The sequence below is a fragment of the Anolis sagrei genome, chromosome 5 (assembly GCF_037176765.1).
Source record: "Anolis sagrei isolate rAnoSag1 chromosome 5, rAnoSag1.mat, whole genome shotgun sequence".
Lineage (NCBI taxonomy): Eukaryota > Metazoa > Chordata > Lepidosauria > Squamata > Dactyloidae > Anolis > Anolis sagrei.
The window spans coordinates 13,313,670-13,337,672 of NC_090025.1; the positions used below are offsets into that span (position 1 = coordinate 13,313,670).

A 24,003-nucleotide genomic window follows, 5' to 3' on the forward strand; every position below is an offset into this window, starting at 1 on the left:
ATTCATGCAATGATGGATCTGGACCAAACTTGGCACGAATACTCAATATGCCCAAATGTGAACACTGGTGGAGTCTGGGGAAAATAGACCTTAACATTTGGGAGTTGTAGCTGTTGGCATTTATAGTTCACCTACAATCAAAGAGCATTCTGAACTCGACCAACAATAGAATTGGGTCAAACTTCCCACACAGAATCCCAATGACCAACAGAAAATATTATGTTTTCTGATGGTCTTTGTCAACCCCTTTGACACCCTCTCACGACCCCCTCAGGGGTCCCGACCCCCAGGTTGAGAAACAGTGATCATGGATTGCACGTACCTTCTGCGGGAAGGTAACGGTGCACCTTTCTGTCATGCTGGCCACATGACCTAGGAGATGCCTATGGACAATGCCAGCTCTTCGGCTTAGAAATAGAGATGAGGACCACCCCCAAAATAGGATACGACTAGACTTAATGCCAAGGGGAAACCTTTACCTTTATTCATAGGTGAGCTCACATGGGCTGACATGTTGACATGGAAACCTAATCAAGCAATGATAGAGAAGACCTAACAAAAAGACATGGATCATGTTACTTCCAGCAATGTCATGGGTGCCATCAAGGCATGGCCCAATGTCCAAAGGGACTTCAAGCAGTGAATCCAACTGCACCTGAAAGTTTCTCCTCAGTTCAGGCAAGAGGCTGAGATATGCCAGGCTCAGGTTCTCTTCAGCCTTGACGATTTCCAGTTCTTTATATTATTTCCTTGCTGTTGATGAAGTATCTTTGACTGAGCTCCTCACATTGCGAAAATCCTTTCACGGAGCTCTTTAAAACTCCCACTTTTTGTCCAGTTGCATCTTGTACAGTGAGTATCTGCCTTAGGAACTGAACAAAAACAGAAAAGTCAGCATGTTTTTGGAAAAGAGATCTTACATATGTATTGGATTGGGGCAGAGGGTAGTCTGGACCCTCCAGAAGTCCTACCTAGCAAAGCAACCATAAAGGATTATGGGAACAGTATCCCAAAGCTTCAGACTTTCCGAGTAGTATGATGACTTGTCAAAGGCTTTCATGGCTGGAATCACTGGGTTGTTGTGAGTTTTCCGGGCTGTATGGCCATGTTCCAGAAGCATTTTCTCCTGACGTTTTGCCTGCATCTATGGCAGGCATTCTCAGAAATGGTGAGGTCCTCACAACCTCTGAGGATGCCTGCCATAGATGCAGGTGAAACGTCAGGAAAGAATGCTTCTGGAACATGGCCATACAGCCCGGAAAAATCACAACAACCCAGTATTATGATTTCCGGTGAAGGAGGATGGTGGGAGATTTATAGATAAGACTGATTCCCATGTCATTGGTATGGTGAATGTACTTGGGTTTTAATCCGGACTTTAATGGAGCCACCCAAGGCGCTGAACATGGTATCACAACACCCTGGATTATTCCTTTAATGTTTGGTCTAACACCTGGAGCAGATTCTGTTGGATTCAGGTACTTTCCCAAGACATTGGCTCCTTTTGGCAGTCACCTTTACCTGGGTTGGCAAGACAAATGAGCCAAATTTCTTGTATTCTTCCCTCCCATAATAACTTTAGTAAATACAAGGCAAACTCTTGCTGAAAGGTTTTCTAGTAAAATTTAAACATACACTTTGAAAATATATTCAGGTTGCACAAGTCCTAACTAAAAGATTGTCTTGAGTAGAGAAAGAGATCAGCAGAACTTGAAAGAGAAGAAAGAAGATAGGGAGACCATGGTTTCTGGGAGTTTTGGAAAAGATCATGTGATCTGGTTGCCTACGTACAGTGACTGCTGGTCACTATGCTTACCTCTGGAAACTGGTATCCTTTCCTTTCAAGAAATTCCTTAAAAGCATGGATTCCGTGAAGCTCCACAATCTCAGCATCCTGCAAAAGCACCACATGGTCAGAGAGAGGAAGGTACACTTTTTGAGCAACTTTCCCAAATCTGGTGCTCTTCACATATGTTAAATATAAGATATCCCCACTTAGCATGTGCAATCGGGGAGAGAATTCTTTAGCAACACATTCAAAGGAACCTATCTTTATGTTGGATAAAGATTCATGAAAGAACATTCCTCCCCACCACACAAAGCTCTCTCAACAGGTGGTTATCCAACCTCTGTTTTGAAACCTCAAGAGACTCCACTCTGAAGCTGCAGAGTCCACTGTTGAACAACACTTACCATCAGGAAGTTCTTCCTAAGGTTTCAGTGGAATCCCTTTTTCTGAATTTTTAAAATTAATTTTATTTACAGTATTTATATTCCGCTCTTCTCAGGGCGGATCACAACTCACACATACATGGCAAACATTCAATGCCATTTTCTAGACGGACAGACAGAGGTATTTTTGGCATTTCCACTTTGGTGCCTGGAGGTTATACTCGATTCCAGCCATAGGGGGGAACTGTCGCTTCATCCACTATGACGCCGAATAATTTTGATTGTATTTCCTCCTTGCTCTTTGACCTCCAGCATTTTTATGGTGTTGTAAAATACCTCCCGTTTTAAGTGGTCCCTAATTTCTCTACTCACAGCTCAGCTGTTTTTGAACTGCTTAGATCAGTGGTTCTCAACCTGGGGTTCCCAGATGTTTTTGGCCTTCAACTTCCAGAAATCCTAACAGCTGGTAAACTGGCTGGGATTTCTGGGAGTTGTAGGCCAAAAACATCTGGGGACCCCAGGTTAAGAACCACTGGCTTAGGTAAGCTAGACAGTAAGCTAGACTTAACAGCCGGGTGCTCAATCCGATTTGAGCTTCGAACCTGTCACCTTCCGGTCAGCAGTGATCTATTGTAGGTAGTGATTAACCAGCTGTGCTACAGCCCGGCCCGGTCTGCTCACATTTCAATCCAAATGTGAGTAGACCTCCATAAAGAAATGTCCCTTTGGACAACTGAGTGGATGTGTGCCATGTTAGTCTAGTTCAGTGTTTCTCAACCTTCCACGACCCCTTAATACAGTTGTGGTGACCCCCAACAATAACATTATTTTTGTTGTTACTTCAAAATTATAATTTTGCTGCTCTTATGTAAATATCGGATATGCAGGATGGATTTTCATTCACTGGACCAAATTGGGCACAAATACTTGATAAACTCAAATTTGAATACTGGTGGGGTTGGGAGGGATTGATTTTGTCATTTGGAAGTTGTAGTTGCTGGGATTTATAGTTCACCTACAATCAAAGAGCATTCTGAACTCCTCCAATGATGGAATAGAACCAAACTTGGCATACATAACTCTCATGACCAACAGAAAACACTGGAAAGGTTTGGTGGGCATTGACCTTGTGTTTTGGAGTTGTAGTTCAGCTACATCCAGAGAGCACTGTGGACTCAAACAATGATGGATCTGGACCAAATTTGGCATGAATCCTCAATATGCCCAAATGTGAACACTGGTGAAGTTTGGAGAAAATAGACCTTGACGTTTGGGAGTTGTAGTTGCTGGGATTTATAGTTCACCTACAATCAAAGAGCATTCTCAACCTCACTAATGATAGAATTGGCCCAAACTTCCCACACGGAACTCCCATGACCAACAGAAAATACTGTCTTTTTGGATAGTCTTTGGCAACCCCTCTGACAACCCCCTTGCAACCCCCCAGAGGTCCCGACCCCCAGGTTGAGAAACGCTGGTCTGGTTGCTTGCATATTGCACTATCAATGTAAGGACTTTCACAACGAACTAGAGGATTTGCTATGCAGCTGGGTATACCTTTCCATCAAATGTCTTTCCTGAATTCCAGGTGTCTGCATCCTTTGATTTGGGGTCCACTAAAGGCTCGTTCCTTTTCTGCTTTTTCCAAGTCTTTGGGTCCAAGTACCAGGCTCCATACCTGATCTTCTCCCACTTAGGCTGGCAAAATTCCTGTTAAAAATAACATCAACAAATAAAATATTAATAGCAGCAGGAAATAATTTCTAATTGCATTTTTACCCCCTCCACCTCTACTGTGCATCAAAGATCCTTCAAAGACTGGAGGATTCGACAGTTTCACAGAGTTGGAAGGGGCCTCTTGATCCATTGTCAGCTCTTTGCTAGATGCACAAAATCCAGACAGAATATCCCCAGCAATTAGCTGCCCTGCCTCTTTCTGAAGCCATCCAGAGAAGGCAATCTCACCACCCCTATAGACAGTTGACTCCACTGCCATACTGCTTTCACTGTCAAAATGTTCTTCTAATGTTCAATCCAAATCTATCTTCCTGTAACTTCAGACCATTAGATCTAGTTCATCTCAACCTAAAGTACGAGGGTTGAATGAAAAGTAATGCCTCCACCTTCGTTACTTGGGTTTGGAGGGGAATATTTTAATAAATCAAATGCAGAAATAATCCTTAGAATGTGCTCTTTAACTACCACTGTTCACCTTTCCACATAATCACCAGACAATTGGATACATTTCTGCCAACAATGAACAAGTTTTCTGAAGCTGTCGCGGAAGAAGTCGACACTCTGTTTCTGCAACCCATTGCGCCAAGCAAAGCAATAATGTGACCCACACGTTCTTGTGAAATGCCAATTATGCTTGAAATTTCTCTCTGAGTGATACGACGACCGTCCTGAACCAATCTTTGCTTGTGAAACTCAGTGGTTGCTGTCACAGGATGTCTAACTCTTTGTCACACAAGTCAGATGTTCCCATCTCAACATCTTTAAACTTACTCAACAACACACAGTACTCACATCAACACAATCACCATAAACAGTTTGCGTTCTCTTATGAATCTCCTTTGGGGTGACACCTTCTGCTGCCTAGAATTCAATGACTGCATGTTGCTTAAGTCGCATTGACTGACCGTCTGCGCAGGGTTCCATACTTTGCACTTTAACAACACAACCGTTCAATGCTAAGGCTTCCCGTCAAAATGGAACTGTAGAGGAGAGTCTACTGAACAAGCCAGTACCTGCCACATACTAGTACTGCCTTCTGTTGTGGAGTTACGTAGGTGGAGGCATTACTTTTCATTCATCCTTGTATCACATACCAGTACCTAAAAGCTGAGGTTCACATACCTTTGGTTGTCTTTTCGTAGCAGCCTGAAGTGGAGTCTTCCGAACATACTCCTGCAGCTCTGTAGGCAAATCTTGCAGTTCCACAACATTTATAGGAATAGAGTTAGGTATCTTCGTCTCATATCTTGCATCAAACAGGCTTATAACAGTGGCTTCATTGATGTCATACTTCTCTCCTCCCTAGAAGGGTAATTCAAACTGATTCTGATTTACATATTATACAACACAGGTTTCATCCATTTGGAATGCATTAAGGGACAGATACATTGAAATATATACTTGGGGAGAAAGGTCTGACTACCTATTTTCAGGGGAAACAGGTATGTTGCAATTCATATCCAAAGAATATATTTACATGTGCTCTTCAGAGGAGATTTTAAAATGGCATATCAAGAGGAACATGAAATGGCAGTAGGGTAGAAACATGTGAACTGGGAATAGACTGGTTTACAGAATTTCATCATCATCATCATCATCATCATCATCATCATCATCATCATCACCTTTAATTACTTATTAATCGCCCTCCATCCGAGATGCTCCAGGCGATTTACATTGCAGAAATTATACAGAATAAAACACATACATACAAATATTAAAATTAACATGGGTCAAATGCTCTAGTAAAAATCCAGGTCTTAAGTGCTAGGATAAAATGCCCTGAGTCACGTATGGCTCTCAAATAGGGAGGCAAGGAATTCCATAAGACAGGGGCAGAAATAGAGAAGGCCCATCTGCGTCTGTTGCTTTCCAAGTGCACTTCCCTAGGACCCGGTATATAGAGCAGATCGCATTGGGATGGTTGTGGCGACCTCCGATGATGGTAGAAGGAGAGATGGTCTCTAAGATACAATGGACCCTGGCCATATAAAGTTTTAAAGGTCAGGACCAGCATCTTATACAAACCACGATACTCAATTGGGAGCCAGTGTAGATGCCGCAGCACCTGTGTTATATGGCATTTCATGGGCGTTTTTGTGAGTAACCTGGCTGCAGCATTCTGAACAATACAGAGCTTTCGGGTCGTAGACATAGGAAGGCCAACATACAAGGCGTTACAATAGTCTAGCTTAGATGTGACCGTGGCATGGATGACTGTTGCCAGAGCCTCATCCGACAGGTAAGGTGCCAGTTGCCTCGCTTGTCGTAGATGGAAAAAGGCCTGTTTGCTGGCAGCAGCGACCTCAGCCTCCATCATCAGCTGCGAATCCAAAACGACACCTAGGCTCTTAACGGTAGGCGATGGAGATAGAGCAGCGCCATCAAAGGTAGGTAACGGATGGGTCGGACCTATCAGGCAGCCATGCCACAGGATCTCAGTCTTCGCTGGATTCACCTTCAGTCTGCTAGCACGTAGCCAGTTTGACAATGCCTCCAGGCATAAGGTGAAATTGTCATGTATTGACGTTACTCCAGGCTCCAAGCGCAACAGGAGTTGGGTGTCATCTGCATATTGATAGCAGTCCAGGCCGAATCTCCGAGCCAAACTGGCAAGGGGTCTAACGTAGATGTTGAAAAGCAGAGGGGAGAGAATTACACCTTGTGGTACCCCGCATAGGAGGGGGAAACTTTCGGAGACTTGGTCCATATATTCCATGGACTGACTCCGATTTCGGAGGAATGAATTGAACCAATTGAGGGCCTGACCGCGAACTCCGGACATGGCGAGACGGTGGATCATTAAATCATAGTCAACGGTGTCAAACGCTGCAGTAAGATCGAGAAGTACCAGAAGCGCCAATCCGCCGCTATTAGACTGACGACGGAGTTCATCTGTAATAGCAACCAGGACCGTCTCCGTCCCATGACCCGGACAAAAACCTGACTAGAAAGGGTCCAGGCCGGATGTGTCATCCAAAATTTACTGTTATTGTCCCAATACAGTCCGCTCTATCACCTTACCTAAGAATGGAAGATTAGAGACGGGACGATAATTGGCAAGGGTCATAGGGTCCAGGTTGGGCTTCTTCAACAAGGGACGGACCCTTGCCTCTATTTTCCAGGAAAATATTCCCAAAATGAAGATAATTTGTGTGGAGGTTTTAAAATACTTCCATTGCCTTGCCAACAAGACGTTAAAGGACCTAATTGCAGCATGACTATGTAGCAAACTACAGCTGGACTTTGAAGATTAAATGAAGGCATTCATTTACTCACCAGGGACTCAAACCAGCTGCAAAGCTCCTCTGTGGCTTGCTTAACATTTTCACTGAGAGGTGGAATGTAATTCAGCATGGCCTCCCTTTCTCTTGCCTTCACTTCTTTTTTGGAGAACCAGGTATAAGGATCCTTGACTTTGAGGTCGTTGCTGTATAGACACAGGACTAAGATCACTATTTAATAAAAAAATGAGCTTACTTATGCATTTCCTTCAAAAGACTCCTCAGATGGGTTGCTGTGAGTTTTCTGGGCTGTATGGCCATGTTCCAGAAGCATTCTCTCCTGAGTTGTTGTACGTTTTTTCGGGCTATATAGCCATGTTCTAGAGGCATTCTCTCCTGACGTTTTGCCTGCATCTATGGCAAGCATCCTCAGAGGTAGTGAGGTCTGTTAGAACTAGGAAAATGGGTTTATATATCTGTGGAATGACCAGGGTGGGACAAAGAACTCTAAAAAAAAACCTCTAAAATTACAACAGCAAAACAACAGAGAGGAAACAATCAAGGACATCCAATCACCTCTCAACAAAAGATTCCCCCAGGCACCATCAAGCCACACCAAACAACTGCCAGGCCATCAAATGCTAATCAAGGTGGTCAGTTGAAACATTCATACCTAGCTCCAACAGACAAGAGTTCCTTGTCCCACCCTGGTCATTCCACAGGTATATAAACCCATTTTCCTAGTTTCAGAACATGGCCATATAGCCCGAAAAAACCTACAACAACCCAGTGATTCCGGCCATGAAAGCCTTCAACAATACATTCTCTCCTGACATTTCACCAACATCTTTGGCAGGCAGCCTCAGAGGTTGTGAGGTCAACCTCTGAGGTTGTCTGCCAAAGATGTGGGTGGTTGACCTCACAACCTCTGAGGATGCCTGCCATAGATGTGGGCAAAACATCAGGAGGGAATGCTTCTGGAACATGGCCATACAGCCCAGAAAACTCACAGCAACCCAGTTATTCCAGCCATGAAAGCCTTCAACAACACTCCTCAGATGCTTTCCCATCTGTACCCACACGGTGGCATTCGAGAGCTGTTAGTGATATGAGCATGTCTGTTTTTATCTTAGTCTCTTACAGAATCTATATATATAAATCTGTTAGGTTGGTTATACCGGACAGGTAAACTCTAAACCCCCCCAACGAAACTGCACCAAAATTGCCATGGCCCTAGGACAACCCACTCGGTACAAACTAATCCACTCACAATTACAAACAACACAACAACACACTCACAAAGTGGCAAAACAACTGAGCATGCGCACTGCCGCAAAGACCCCAGCGCGCGCGCACACATGGCCGAACGGCCGAACGGCACTTCCCTCCCTCCCTCGCCCAGCACGAACACGTCGCCGCCACAAACACACACACACGCATCGCAACTTCCTCCCACCCCTTCCGGCCCTGAAACACTCCTTCCCTCCTCCAACGCAGCTCTGGTAAAACACGCCCCCTCCCTTCCCCGCAACACAACCAAACGCCGGTAACAACCCCTCCCCCCGCTAACTCACCACACCTCCCTTCCCCGCAACACAAAAACACACACGCCGCTAACGCACACCTCCTCCCTTCCCCGCAACACAACCAAACGCCGGTAACAAACCCCCCTGCCTTCTACACAAACACACACGCCGCTAACTCACCACCCCTCCCTTCCCTGCAACACACAAACACACACGCCCCTAACACACACCCCCTCCCTTCCCCGCAACACAACCAAACGGCGGTAACAAGCCCCCCTGCCTTCCCTGCAACACACAAACACACACGCCGCTAACACACACACCATCCCTTCCCCGCAACACAACCAAACGCCGGTAACAAACCCCCCTGCCTTCCACACAATCACACATGCAGCTAACTCACCACCCCTGCCTTCCCTACAACACACAAACACACACGCCGCTAACGCACACCCCCTCCCTTCTCCGCAACACAACCAAACGCCGGTAACAAACCCCCCTGCCTTCCACACAATCACACATGCTGCTAACTCACCACCCCTGCCTTCCCTGCAACACACAAACACACACGCCGCTAACGCACACCCCCTCCCTTCTCCACAACACAACCAAACGCCGGTAACAAACCCCCCTGCCTTCCACACAAACACACACGCCGCTAACTCACCACCCCTCCCTTCTCCTTCTTACCTCCTCCTTCTTCTTCCCCAATCTCACCTCCTCCCCCTCCTTCTTCCTCCCCTCCCCTCTAGGCGAGGGAGGTTCTGTGCAGGGCCTAGCCTTGCATGAAGCCTCTCTTGCCTAGATCGCGATCCGGCCAGAGGGAGGGACGACGGAAGAACAGCAAAAGAGGCGAGTGCTGGGAAGGGAAGGGAAGGGAAGGGAAGGGAAAGGCGGGGGGGGGGGGGAAGGAAGGGGAGGCTCCACAACACAACACAACATCTCACAACAGAAGGAGTGACCATCACTCAAACAATTATGATTTTGTCATTTGCGAGATGTAGTTCCTGGGATTTACAGTTCACCTACAATCAAAGAGCATTCTGGACTCCACCAATGATGGAAATGAACCAAACTTGGCACACAGAACTCCCATGACCAACAGAAAGCACTGGAAAAGATTGGAGGGCATTGACCTTGAGTTTGGGAGTTGTAGTTCACCTACATCCAGACAGCACTGTGGACTCAAACAATGATGGATCCGGACCAAACTTAGCATAAGCATTCAATACGCCCAAATATGAACACAGATGAAGTTTGGGGAAAATAGACCTTGACATTTGGGAGTTGTAGTCACTGGAATTCACAGTTCACCAACACTCAAAGAGCATCGTGAACCCCACCAATGACAGAATTAGGGCAAACATGCCACACTGAACCCCTATGGCCAAGCATAAAGAAGGGGGAGGAAGGAGGGATGCCAGAGACAGAAAGAGAGAGGGAAAGAGGGGAAAGGAAGGAGTGTGAGAGAGAGAGAAAGAGGGAAAGAGAGAGAGAAAGAGGGGAAAGGAAGGAGTGTGAGAGAGAGAGAAAGAGGGAAAGAGAGAGAGAAAGAGGGGAAAGGAAGGAGTGTGAGAGAGAGAAAGAGGGAAAGAGAGAGAGAAAGAGGGGAAAGGAAGGAGTGTGAGAGAGAGAAAGAGGGAAAGAGAGAGAAAGAGGGGAAAGGAAGGAGTGTGAGAGAGAAAGAGGGAAAGAGAGAGAGAAAGAGGGGAAAGGAAGGAGTGAGAGAGAGAGAAAGAGGGAAAGAGAGAGAAAGAGGGGAAAGGAAGGAGTGAGAGAGAGAGAAAGAGGGAGAGAGAGAGAGAAAGAGGAGAAAGGAAGGAGTGTGAGAGAGAAAAAGGGGGAAAGAGAGAAAGAGGGGAAAGGAAGGAGTGTGTGAGAGAGAGAGAGGGAAAGAGAGCGAGGGAAGGAAGGAAGAGAGGCCAGGCAGAGAATTCAAAACTCTTACTAAAGGCCACAGCAACGCGTGGCAGGGCACAGCTAGTTCAGTATAAAAAGTTAAGGAAATTGAAATTTCCTAAAATTAAGAATCCATCCATTTCTTTTGTTTACATTTATTTATTTATTTGTGAATGAGATGAAGGAGATATTCATGACTTTCTTCTGTGCTCCTTTATCTCTCATTCATAGGGATGCCATCAGTTGAGGTTGACATGACAGCAGTTAACATCAACAAAAGCAGAATGTCATGCAGCATCTATAGTGTTTAATAATGTATATACTGAGGATAACACTTCATGCTTTGTACTAAGTGCACTCTAGCCAAAGAAACATTACAAGAGTGCCATGGTATCATCTTAAACATATAAACTAGGGAGAAAGAGGTTCTTGTAGTTTTTTGGGGCTGTATGGCCATGTACTAGATGCATTCTCTCCTGACGTTTCACCTGCATCTGTGGCAAGCATTCTCAGAGGTTGTGACCTCTGAGGATGCTTGCCGGAGATGCACAACCTCTGAGGATGCTTGCCACAGATGCAGGTGAAACGTCAGAAGATAATGCTTCTAGAACATGGCCATACAGCCTGAAAAACCTACAACAACCCAGTGATTCCGGCCATGAAAGCCTTCAACAATATATTAGGGAGGAAGAGTTAATAGGACTTACTTCTGAGTCAATATGCTTAGGCATGCTGTTATTATTGGAATATCCATCTAAAGATGCTGCAACACCATCATTAAAGTACTCACTTTTACTTAGTACTCACTGGTTGGAGAACTTGGACTTTGTTCGTCTGCCTCTTTTGTTCTCCATCCGAGACTTCATTGCAGAGGAGGTTTGATGCTCCTGTTCAACAAAACGTGCACCAACTTCTTCACCAACTGGAAGCATCTCTGGATCCAGAATGCCAACAACCTCCTTGAAAAGCTAAGAATGAAATAACAGAAGAAAAGGGATTATAGGCAGCATGGGGATAAGTGCTTGTGGGATATTCTACCTCATGACAGATTAGAGAGATGGGCCAAAACTAACAAAATGAAGTGTATCAGTGACAAATGCAAGATACTCCACTTTGGCAGGAAAAACGAAATGCAAAGATATAGAATGGGGGACAATGCCTGGCTCGAGAGCAGTACGTGTGAAAACGATCTTGGAGTCCTCGTGGACAACAAGTTAAACATAAGCCAACAATGTGATGTGGCAGCAAAAAAAAAAAAAAGGCCAATGGGATGTTGGCCTGCATTAATAGGAGCCTAGTGTCTAGATCTAGGGAAGTAATGCTACCCCTCTATTCTGCTTTGGTTAGACCACACCTGGAATATTGTGTCCAATTCTGGGCACCACAATTCAAGAGAGATATTGACAAGCTGGAATGTGTCCAGAGGAGGGTCACTAAAATGATCAAGGGTCTGGAGAACAAGCCCTATGAGGAGCGGCTTAAGGAGCTGGGCATGTTTAGCCTGAAGAAGAGAAGGCTGAGAGGAGATATGATAGCCATGTATAAATATGTGAGAGGAAGCCACAGGGAGGAGGGAGCAAGCTTGTTTTCTGCTTCCCTGGAGACTAGGACGCGGAACAATGGCTTCAAACTACAAGAGGAGATTCCATCTGAACATGAGGAAGAACTTCCTGACTGTGAGAGCCATTCAGCAGTGGAACTCTCTACCCCGGAGTGTGGTGGAGGCTCCGGGGCTGGATGGCCATCTGTCAGGGGTGATTTGAATGCAATATTCCTGCTTCTTGGCAGGGGGTTGGACTGGATGGCCCATGAGATCTCTTCCAACTCTTTGATTCTATGATTCTATGTCTCAAAATAATTTGCAAGACTTTGGCTATTATATACATTAATGGGGATCACCATTTGCTTTTCACCTTATGGCCACAAAGACTGAATATGTACAGCACATACCAAGCAGTTTTATCTACTTTGGCCCCATCTACACTGCTATATAATGCACGTTTGAACTGGATTATATTGGTCAGTGTAATAATAACAATAATAATATTATCTCTCTGAAGGGCTTCAAAGCGGTAAACAACAAAATCAGCAAACAAAAGAAAAATACATAAATAACCATCCCCACCCAAAACATACAAAATAGTGTTAAAGGCAGAAAACCCAACCAAAAATTCCACAAAATATTCCAGAAGGCCTATTTTAGTACAAAATTCAGGTAGCTTACCAATGTGTAGGTTTACACATAGAAACATGTACAAAGTTCATTTATAAAAATCCACATTGAGATCAAATATTAAATTATATGAATATACGTAGACCCATATAATGCAGAATGCGGACCCATCTACACTTCCATCTAATCTAGTATCTGAATCCAGATTATCTGCTTTGAACTGTATCATATGGCAGTGTAGACTCATATAATCCAGTTCAACGCAGATAATCTGGATTCAGAAATTGGATTATATGGCCATGTAGATCCAGCCTGAATTGCATTAAACTTGATTATATGAATCTACACTGCCATATAATTCAGTTCCACGCAGTTAATCTACATTCTGACACTGGATTACATGACAATATAGATGGGGCCTTTAATTGCCATTGTTCTGTTCCACATAAACCAGATTGTCATTGTTGTCTTATCAGTTTTAAACTTATTTATTTATGCAATGCTTTTGACATGAAATAAATAAATAAATTGTTGACTTACTTACATTTGGCATAATCTGCTGGAGCAATCTAGGAGATTATGCCAAGTACCTCCTCTTATTGTGTGTCTTCATTTCTGATGACCCAAAATATTTATTTTGACATGATTTTGTCAGAACAGATTTGCCATTGTCTGCCTCTGAGGTTGACTTGCCTGTGCAATTTCAAGTGTGGATTTACACCCTAGTAGTAACCCTCTGATGCTCCAACCTATGCTGGTTCCCCCACCAAACTACAAATTCTAGGAGTCTACGAGAAGGAGTCTACGAGAAGGAGTACAATCAAACTGCTGCAATTGTGTCGGGTAGATATCCTCAACAGTGCCATCAGGTCAACTTTGGATAGGAATTCCTGATAAGGAATAAAGTAAGAAGCCAGGGTTGAATACAAAGTTGCAAACAAAATAGAATATCAAAATCAGGATATCTCTCTCTCTCGATTTCTTTCTTTCTTTCTTTCTTTCTTTCTTTCTTTCTTTCTTTCTTTCTTTCTTTCTCTGAGTTTGAATTGCCCAGGATGATGGACAGAATTTGGACCAGAGAAATAGTCACAGGAAGAGCATTATCTTCTCTTGTTTTGTTGGTTTGCTCTTAGGAATCCCAAGGACAGAATTCTTGTGCCGTATTCAACTTTGGGTCATTTCCACATTCATTAGGAAGTCCAGGGCACTGACAGAAGTGTCAAGCCAGGATATCTGGAAATTCCCAGAGATGTTGTGTTTATCTCTCACCAAAATGACAAAGAGCCTTACGGCGCCCCAAAGAAATCACTGCTGATTCCCCAAACCAGAACCCTCTGCACACACACACACACACACTAGCTGTACCCACCACGCGTTGCTGTGGCCAACCTTCTCTCCCTCTTTCTCTCCGTCTTTCTTTCTCTCCTTCCCTCCCTCCCCCCCCCCACTTTCCTTCTCTCCTTCCTTCCTTCTTTCCTTCTCTTCCTCTTCCCTTCCTTTGCCCCTTTTCTTTCTCTTCCTCTTTCCCCCCTTTCTTCCTTCTCTACCTATTCTTAGACTGCAACTCCCAGCAGTCCTCCTGATCGATTTATCTACCTACCTGTCTCTATCTGATTTATCTATCTGGATGAGTGCTGGGAGTTGCAGTCCAGGAATAGGAAATATGCAGGGATTGGGATGCTCTCAAAGAAATCCAAGAAGAAGCAAGTTTGCATCTTGGAAGCAGTGCATGTGGATCACCCTCCTCTCCTAAAGGGCCTGGTCTAGGGGATGCTGGGAGCTGTAGTCTGGAAGAGAGCATGGATATGCTATTGTGTGTTTTGTTTGCCGGGAAGGGGGGGGGGAGTCATTTTTGCACATGAGCTGTATCATCATTTTGCTTTTTTGGCTTTTAAGCCCCTTGCCTTGTGTTTTTCAGTGGTTTTATGAGTGATGGTTACTAGTTGGCCTGATAGGTATATTGTGTCCAAATTTGGTGACAATTCATCCATTAGTTTTTGAGTTATGTCAATCCCACAAACTAACATTACATTGGGTTGTTGTAGGTTTTTTCGAGCTATATGGCCATGGTCTAGAGGCATTCTCTCCTGACGTTTTGCCTGCATCTATGGTAAGCATCCTCAGAGGTAGTGAGGTCTCACTACCTCTGAGGATGCTTGCCATAGATGCAGGCGAAACGTCAAGAGAGAATGCCTCTAGACCATGGCCATATAGCCCGAAAAAACCTACAACAACCCAGTGGTTCTGGCCATAACATTTTTATTTATACAAATATAGACATACATACATACATAGATACAAAAGTCTCACTTATGCGACATAAATGGGCCAGCAGAATATTGGAGAAGTGAAAATATTGGATAATTAAGAGGGATTACGGACAAGCCTATTAAATGTCAAATTATGTTATGATTTTACAAATTATGCACCAAAACATCATGTTTTACAACAAATTGACAGAAAAAGCAGTTCAATACACGGCAATGTTATGTAGTAATTGCTGTATTTATGAATTTATCAACAAAATATTGCAATGTATTGAAACAGCTGTGAATTCGGGCAGGAGGCAAACTGCATTGGATAATACAGAACCTTGGATGAGTAAAAATTGGATAAGCTAGACTCTACTGTGTATGTGTGTGTATACATACACACACACATATACTTGCAGCTTAGGATAACATTCCATGTGTTTGATAAAGTGTCTGGCCGCAAACATTTATGAAACAGTAAACACGTTCATCTTTAAACAGTAGTGTTCGCAAGACTTTGTTTTTGTTCTGCAAAAGACTAACACAGCTGCGTATAAAATCATCCACTTTCCATTTGCTTCTGGAAATGGACCACTCTCATAAATTTGTTATCCTTGCAGAGAACAATGGTTTTATGCACCTTAAACCTCACCTCCAGGTCAAAGAGAAAACCAAGGGTGCATCTACATTGCTGAATGAATGCAGTTTGACATCACTTTCACTGCCATGGCTCAATGCAATGGAATCCTGGGTTTGGTCATCCTAGTTTGGTGAGGCACCAGATCTCTTTGGAAGAAAAAGCAAAAGATTTGTAGAAATGAATCTCCCATGAGCCCACAGCATTGACCCATGGCAATTAAAATAGTGTCATTAATTCTATAGTGTAGATGCCTCCAGATGCAAGAGGCCAACTTCCTATGTTGATTAGACTACTTTGGGGGAAGTCCCATGGCTTCTCAACATTATGAGAACTTCTTCTGGGAAGATAAACAGATCCATGCATCGTGTGATCATTTTATTATGCATGTTTCGGTTTTGTTACTACTACCCTTTTCTCGTGGCCTGATGAAACCATGCACGGTACATGACCTACAAAGAATTGATTTCACACAGTGTGTGCATCACATTTGACTTGATGGAGACACAAGGTTGCCACCATTGAGGAAGATGAGTTGGTTTATGTCTTGAAAATCAATTTGATTACCAATGGAGACAATCTCTCTCTGTAATTTCAGTCCAAGTTTCTGCCAAACTAGGCTTCTTTCACACAACTATATAAAATCCACATTGAACTGGATTATATGGCAGTGTGGACTCAAATAATCCAATTCAAAGCAGATACTGTGGACTATCTGCCTTGATATTTTGTGTTATACGTCTGTGTGTAAGGGTCCCCCACTTGATGTAAAAAGCACCAGAACAATTCAGACTAGTAGGAAATGAGAAAGATTAATTCAAGATGGATAGACTCAATCAAAGGCCCCTTTTACACGTCCATCTAATCTAGTTTCAGGATGCAGGTTGATGACATTGAACTGGATGATATGGCAGTGTAGACTCATACCATTCCGTTCAATGCAGTTCAGGGCTCTTTCGCACAGCCATATAACCCAGAGTATCAAGGCAGATAATCTACAGTATCTGCTTTGAACTGGGTTATCTGAGTCCACATTGCCATATAATCCAGTTCAATGTGGGTTTTATATAGCTGTGTGGAAGGGGCCTCAGTCTGGATTATAAGAGTCTACCCTGAGTGTATAACTGCATTATATGATAATATAGATGGGGACAATGAAGCCTGAATCTACAATATCTGAGATGGGCAGGTAAGGATTCAATGAGGCAGATGCTGGATCTACACTGCCATATAAAATCCAGATTATCTGCTTTGAAATGGATTATCTGGCAGTGTAGACTCATATAATCCAGTTCAAAGCAGATAATGCGAATTATCTACTTTGATAATCTGGATTATATGGCAGCGCAGATCCAGCCTGGATCTACACTGCCATATCATCCATTTTTTTTAATCCAGATCATCTGTTTGAAGTGGATTATATGAGTCTACACTACCATATAATCCAGTTTAAATCAGATAATCTGGATTCAGAAACTGGATTTATGGCAGTGCTAATGGGGCCTGATTTGGAGGTCTTGCATTCATGATTTTGCTATAATTAACAACAACAACAACAACAACACTTCTCCCTGTACTTTGAGTGTGCAACTATGAGTGTGCAACTATGGCAACTATAGAGGTCACTGTTGTGCCCTGGGATGCTCTGGGAATTGCATGGAATGGAGTACCAAAAAAATAAAACCAAATTGATCAGAAATCTACTTCTGGTTCTCAAAACAGTATTTTTGGTTTCAAATAAAAGCAGACCTTACAACTCATTTAAAGAGTAAAATTCTTTAAAAGTTCTACCTGAATGTTGCCAGGAGCAGAAATTTCTTCTCATTTTTTACCCAGAAAAAGATTAGTCTGTGGATTTTGGAAGCGCTATGGGCTTCCCAAAATGACATAACTAAAAAGCAGCAGCTACTCATTCAAGGCAGCCTCAAGACATTTTGCCACCTGAGATGAAGCTGTTAATAATTTACTGTTGTGTCCCCAAGTAGCCAAATATCTTGGACTGTCCCTGGATGCATTAAAGTATTTAATGAAATAAATGAATTCATTCTAACAGCAAAAGATCTAACTATCTACACATAACTGTTTATGGAAATGCAGAAGAAAAACAGGCTTTGTTGTGAATTGTGCTGGGGACAGCCTATGACTTTTTAAAACAGTAAGAACAATGGCTTGGGAATAAACTGCCCTTGATTGAGTCCAGAACACAAAATGTGCCAAAAATGCTGACCTCCTGATCTCTCTTGGCTGAAATCCACATTGTGTGTTCTCATAAATTGTTGATTTCAGGGAGAGAAGTGTCAGATGCCTAATATGGTAAAAATCCCCGACTATTATGCGTGCAAAGGGGAGAACCACCAAGGGAAATTCCAGAGAACACTGGGCTTACTCAGTTGGCATCCGTTGGATATTAGGCATGGTGTTACTGAGGCACAGCAAATTATTTATTTCCTTAAATTTGTATTATATCTTGTAGTTAATTTTGTTCTTATGTCCGTTACTCAGTATTCGCAAATGCCTGCTCAAATAGCCATGTCTTGAGTTTTTTCCAAAATGCTAAAAGCGAAGAAGCCGATCTAATCTCCATAGGAAGGGTGTTCCATAGCCGAGGGGCCACCACTGAGAAGCCTGTGTCTCTCATCCCCGCCAGCCGTGCTTGTGATGATGGCAGGACCGAGAGCAGGGCCTCTCCAGAGCATCTTAAAGTCCTCGAAGGTTCATAAGGGGTGTGCTGTCGCACGCTGGGCCTGTGCATAAGACTGTAGACAGGACATAAATTCTGTGTGCCCAACGGGACGCCGGGGCTGCCTCAGATTAAAGGCCTTTGGATTTCCTTAAAACAGAGTCTTTAGATTGCTTAAACGTTCAACAAAGTTCTTTATTAATGAAAACAAACAGGTACTTTAAGGCTTTCTTAACAGTCTATTGGCTCTCTCTCTCAATCTTGTCCACAGGGAACAGGCACTATCTTCATAACTGTAACTAATGGGGAAATCCTTAACTTCTAATCTGGGCAGTCTGTCTTTGCCTCTGTTGACGTGGTACCAACTGTGTCTGGCTTCCACGAGTGACCCTTACCAAGCAGAGCTTTGTAGACTTCCAGGGGGAAAAGAATTCAGGTTTCCGTGATGGCTGACTGAAGTCCTTCAGCAAAGGAGCTGTAGGGCTATATAGCCCCGGCCAAGCTGTGGGCTGTATATCTCCCCGGCCAAGCCATAGAAGACGAAGCTTTCTACAAGAGCTCTTGGTATTATGTCCTGCATAAAAGGCTTCTCTGTGTGGACTGAACCCAAACTGGCTCCTATTCCCTCCAAAACCCAAAAAGGGGGCGGGACCAGGGAACCTAACTATAATTGACAGGTGGCTTGCCCTATGATTGCAGCCAAAAGAAGCCACCTATCTGCAGAGTCCCTGAAACTTAGGACTACAACAAACATTCAATGCAAATAAAATTGGAGCTCCTGGTACAGTTGTACCTGCACAAAGGGAGATGCATTTGGGCAGGTAAGTTGGGCCAGAACCATTCAAGGCTTTATAGACCAAGGCCAGCACTTTGAATTGTGCCTGGTAGCAGACTGGCAGCCAGTGGAGCTGGCGCAACAGGGGGGTTGTATGTTCCCTGAGAGCCACTCCAGTTAGCAACCTGGCTGCCATCCGTTGGACCAGTTGAAGCTTCTGGACAGTCTTCAAAGGCAACCCCATGTAGAGAGCGTTGCAGTAGTCTATACGGGATGTAACAAGAGCGTAGACTACCGTAGGAAAGTCAGACTTCCCAAGGTATGGGCGCAGCTGGCGCACAAGCTTTAACTGTGCGAATACTCCCCTGGTCACCGCCGAGACCTGAGGTTCCAGACTCAGCGACGAGTCCAGAATCACAACCAAGCTGCGAACCTGCATCTTCGGGGGGAGTGTAACCCCATCCAACACAGGCTTTAGCCCTATGCCCTGTTCGGCCTTACGGCTGACCAGGAGTACCTCTGTCTTGTCTGGATTCAATTTCAATTTGTTAGCCCTCATCCAGATCGTCACAGTAGCCAAGCACCGCTTCAGGACCTGAACAGCCTCCTTAGTAGTAGGTGGAAAGGAGTGACAGAGTTGGACATCATCTGCGTACAGATGACACTGCACCCCAAAACTCCAGATGATCTCCCCCAGCGGCTTCATGTATATGCTGAACAACATGGGAGACAGTATTGAACCCTGAGGAACCCCACAAGACAATGGTTGTGGGGCTGAACAGGTGTCTCCCAGTAACACCTTCTGGGTGCGACCCTCCAGAAAGGGCTGGAGCCACCGTAAAACAGTGCCTCCAAGGCCCATTCCAGCGAGGCGTCCCAGAAGGATACTGTGGTCGACGGTATCGAAGGCCGCTGAGAGGTCCAGCAGAACCAACAGGGACACACTCCCCCGTCTAGCACCCGGCGTAGATCATCAACTACAACTCACAAATGACAAAATCAATCCCCCAACCCCACCAGTATTCAAATTGGGGCGTATCAGGTATTTGTGCCAAATTTGGTCCAATGAATGAAAATACATCCTGCACATCAGATATTTACATTGCAACTCATAACTGTAGCAAAACTACAGTTGTGAAGTAGCAATGTAAATAATTTTATGGTTGGGGGTCAGCACAACATAAGGAACTGTATGAAGGGGTCGCGTCATGAGGAAGGCTGAGAACCACTGGCTTACAGACAAATAATATTGCATTGACTGATATTTTTGTGGATCCCATTCCATTAGTAGTTTGAGTCATAGAGTAGGATCCACTTTCTCAGTTTCAGAGAAAAGCAAAAGCTTAACCTCATCCAAAGAAATCTTGCTAGAAAACCCTACAAGAGGGCTGCCATACATCAGGATTGACTTAAGCTGAATTTACACTGTCACATAATCCCATTTCTGAATGTAAATGAACTGCTTTTAACTGGATTATATGAGTCTATCTTGTCATATAATCACTGCATAAAATTCGTATCTGGAAACTGGATTATACGGCAGTGTCGATAGGGCCTAAAAGGGACAAAATAAACAACTAGGAAGCTGTCATTAGCCTAATTTCCCCTTTTGAGGACCTTAACACAGAGAAATTAAGGTGTTTTCTATTTATTATAGAGGAGAGAAAACCTCATGAGAGGGTCTCCATAAGTTAGTGTTAATATGAAAGCAAAGAATAAGACAATGCTATTTCCTCTACATGTATATAATCAAAGCCACAGGGAGGAGGAAGCAAGCTTGTTTTCTGCTTCCCTGGAGACTACGACGTGGAACAATGGCTTCAAACTACAAGAAAGGAGAGTCCACCTGAACATGAGGAAGAACTTCCTGACTGTGAGAGCCATTCAGGAGTGGAACTCTCTGCCCCGGAGTGTGGTGGAGGCTCCTTCTTTGGAAGCTTTTAAACAGAGGCTGGATGGCCATCTGTCTGGGGTGATTTGAATGCAATTTTCCTGCTTCTTGGCAGGGGGTAGGACTGGATGGCCCACGAGGTCTCTTCCAACTCTTTGATCCTATGATTCTAAAGAGTTGGAAGAGACTACACAGGCCATCTAATCCAACCATTTGCACTGTAGGAAAAGCACAATCAAAGCACCCCCCAATAGGTGGCCATCCAGCCTCTGTTTAAAAGCCTCCAAGGAAGGTGCTTCCACCACAATAATGTGGTTTAGTGGTTTTGAGTGTTGGATACCAGGGTTCAAATTTCCGCTCCACCATGGAAACCTACTGAGTGACCTTGGGATGAGTCACACTCTCTCAGCCTCAGAGGAAGACAAAGGCAAGCCTCCTTTGAACAAATCATGGCAAATAAAAACCAATGATAGGTTCAACTTGAGAGTCATCATAAGTAGGAAACTACAGAATGGGAAGTGAGGGTGAACAATGCATGCGTGCATGCGCCTATGTAGGTGCGCGTGGACAGTTGTGTTCAGTGGAGAAGAGAGGAAACTGAAACCAGTTCAGGAGGAAGAGAAACAACATTGCCCTTTTCTCACCCACTCAGGGTTAATCTGCCAACTCAGCCAACACGCTTCAGTGGGTGTGTGAGTAGGTGGGGGATCTGGGGACAGAGGGAATTGAAATGGAGGTGGGGAGCAAGAGGGAATTGTTCTCTTCCTCCTCTTCCACTAATTATGATCCTCATCCACCCACTCATCCACCCACAAAAGCCCTTGCTTAATATTCTTCCAATTCAGTTGACAGTTCTTGCATCTGGAGGAAGTGGGCTGGAGTCCACACAAACTTCTTCCAAGTCAGATTTCCAAGTCAAGATCCTTCCTTGGTTGAAGGAAGTGTGTTTTCTTTCACTTAAAATGTAGATGGTAATTATTGCTCGTGCCACCTATATGTGGGTTGTCAACCTGACTTTAGTGGGTCCTGAACCCTGTAGCCAAACACCAAAGTCCCACAGTACTTATCTGTCTATCTATCTATCTATCTATCTATCTATCTATCTATCTATCTATCTATCAAATGCAGTAACTGAACAAAACAATGTCAAACATCTTGGAACAGTGTACAAAAGCAACAGTTTGCTTCCAAACTTCAAACATGATTAATGAGAAAGAGAATTAAGGCTAGGCAGTGATGCAGTTTGTAGTTATAGGGTCACCATAAGGCAGGCCTGGGTAAACTTTGGTCCTCCAGGTGTTTTGGACTTCAACTCCCACAATTCCTAACAGCCGGTAGGCTGTTAGTAATTGTGAGAGTTGAAGTCCAAAACACCTGGAGGGCCAAAGTTTGCCCAGGCCTGCCATAAGGGGACTTGAAGACACTCACATATGTAAATTTCATAGGCAAAAAATTATCAGAGATGGTTTTGCCCGTTCTTTCCTTTGCAGTGTAGACTATAGTACCTGGAGCTCAATGGATGTTTCCCATATAAGTACTAACTAGTTCTGACCCTTCTCATCTTCCAAGATGAAACAGAATCTAGTGCTTGTAGGGTACAGATCTCTAGCTGCTCTATATTTAGTAAGACTAAGTAGTATTATTGTATACCTATATTAATGCCGTTACCTTCCCGCAGGAGCGGTACCTATTGATCTACTCACATTTGCATATTTTCGAACTGCTAGGTTGGCAGAAACTGGGGCTGACAGCAGAAGCTCACACCGCTCTCCGGAATCGAACCTGCGACCTTTCAGTCAACAAGCTCAGCAGCTCAGTGCTTTAACCCACTGTGCCACCGGGGGCTCCTTGCAGCGATGCTGGCAACATGATCTTGGAGGTGTCTATGGACAACGCCGGCTTTTCGGCTTAGAAATAGAGATGAGCACCACACCCCAGAGTCAGACATGACTGGACTTAATGTCAGGGGACAACCTTTACCTTTTCCCCAGGTTTCAGCGGTGACCAGGGGAGCATTCGCACAGTTAAAACTTGTGCGCCAGCTGCGCCCGTACCTTGGGGAGTCTGACTTGGCCACGGTAGTCCACGCTCTGGTTACATCCCCCGTATAGATTACTGCAACGATCTCTACGTAGGGTTGCCTTTGAAGACTGCTCGGAAGCTTCAAATGGTCCAGTGTTCGGCAGCCAGGTTGCTAACAGGAGTGGCACTCAGGGAGCATACTACTCCTCTGTTGCGCCAGCTCCACTGGCTGCCAGTTTGCTACCGGGCACAATTCAAAGTGCTGGTGTTAACCTATAAAGCCCTAAACGGTTCTGGCCCTACTTACCTCTCCGAACGCATCTCCTCCTATGAACTGGCTAGGACACTAAGATCATCTGGGGAGGCCCTGCTCTCGGTCCCGCCTGCACCTGCACAGGCGTGCTTGGCGGGGACGAGAGACAGGACCTTCTCAGTGGTGGCCCCTCGGCTGTGGAACGCCCTGCCTGCAGATATCAGATTGGCCCCCTCACTGCTGGCGTTTTGGAGGAAAGTGAAGACCTGGCTGTTCGAACAAGCATTTGATTAAACAGTGTAATTGAACATAGGAATACGGAATAATGGATGATGAAACTGGATTCTGATTTTACTGTTGAGGCGCTAATGATTGTTATACGGATGTTTAATGATTTATATTACAATTGTTTTTAATTGCCCTATACTTGTCTTGTGATGTTTTGTATCGATGTTGTTCGCCGCTTTGAGTCGCCTGAGGGCTGAGAAAAGCGGTATATAAATAAAGTAAGTAAGTAAGTAAGTAAGTAAATAAATAAATATTCATGCCATCCCAGCCCAACTTAAGAGCCAGCACCTGATCAGGCAAAGCAGATCTGTTCAGGAAGGTGTAGTTCCCTCACAACCCACAAGCAAGCAAGGCTGAAACAATCAGAATTAGGACCTCTCATCACAAGTCCTTACCACAGCCTCACTCCAATTGGAAATTGAATGGATCTTCTGTCAGTCTAGCTGCTGGCTCCTAAGACGGGCTAAGGGAGCA

At 44.3% G+C, this 24,003-nt stretch overlaps 1 protein-coding gene across 1 annotated transcript in view; it reads right to left on the bottom strand.

Annotated features, from left to right (window-relative positions):
* Positions 1–227: 227 nt before the first annotated feature.
* Positions 228–24,003, bottom strand: part of LOC132777074 (protein FAM47E-like) — a 29,287-nt gene continuing 5,511 nt past the window's right edge. Inside the window, exons 3-8 of the mRNA XM_060779383.2 lie at positions 11,366–11,526; positions 7,189–7,339; positions 5,032–5,211; positions 3,730–3,882; positions 1,817–1,894; positions 228–872 (exon numbers count right to left, since the gene is read on the bottom strand). Coding sequence (XP_060635366.2) covers positions 738–872; positions 1,817–1,894; positions 3,730–3,882; positions 5,032–5,211; positions 7,189–7,339; positions 11,366–11,526 — 858 coding nt within the window. The 3' untranslated portion in view covers positions 228–737. The remainder of the gene's footprint in view (positions 873–1,816; positions 1,895–3,729; positions 3,883–5,031; positions 5,212–7,188; positions 7,340–11,365; positions 11,527–24,003) is intronic.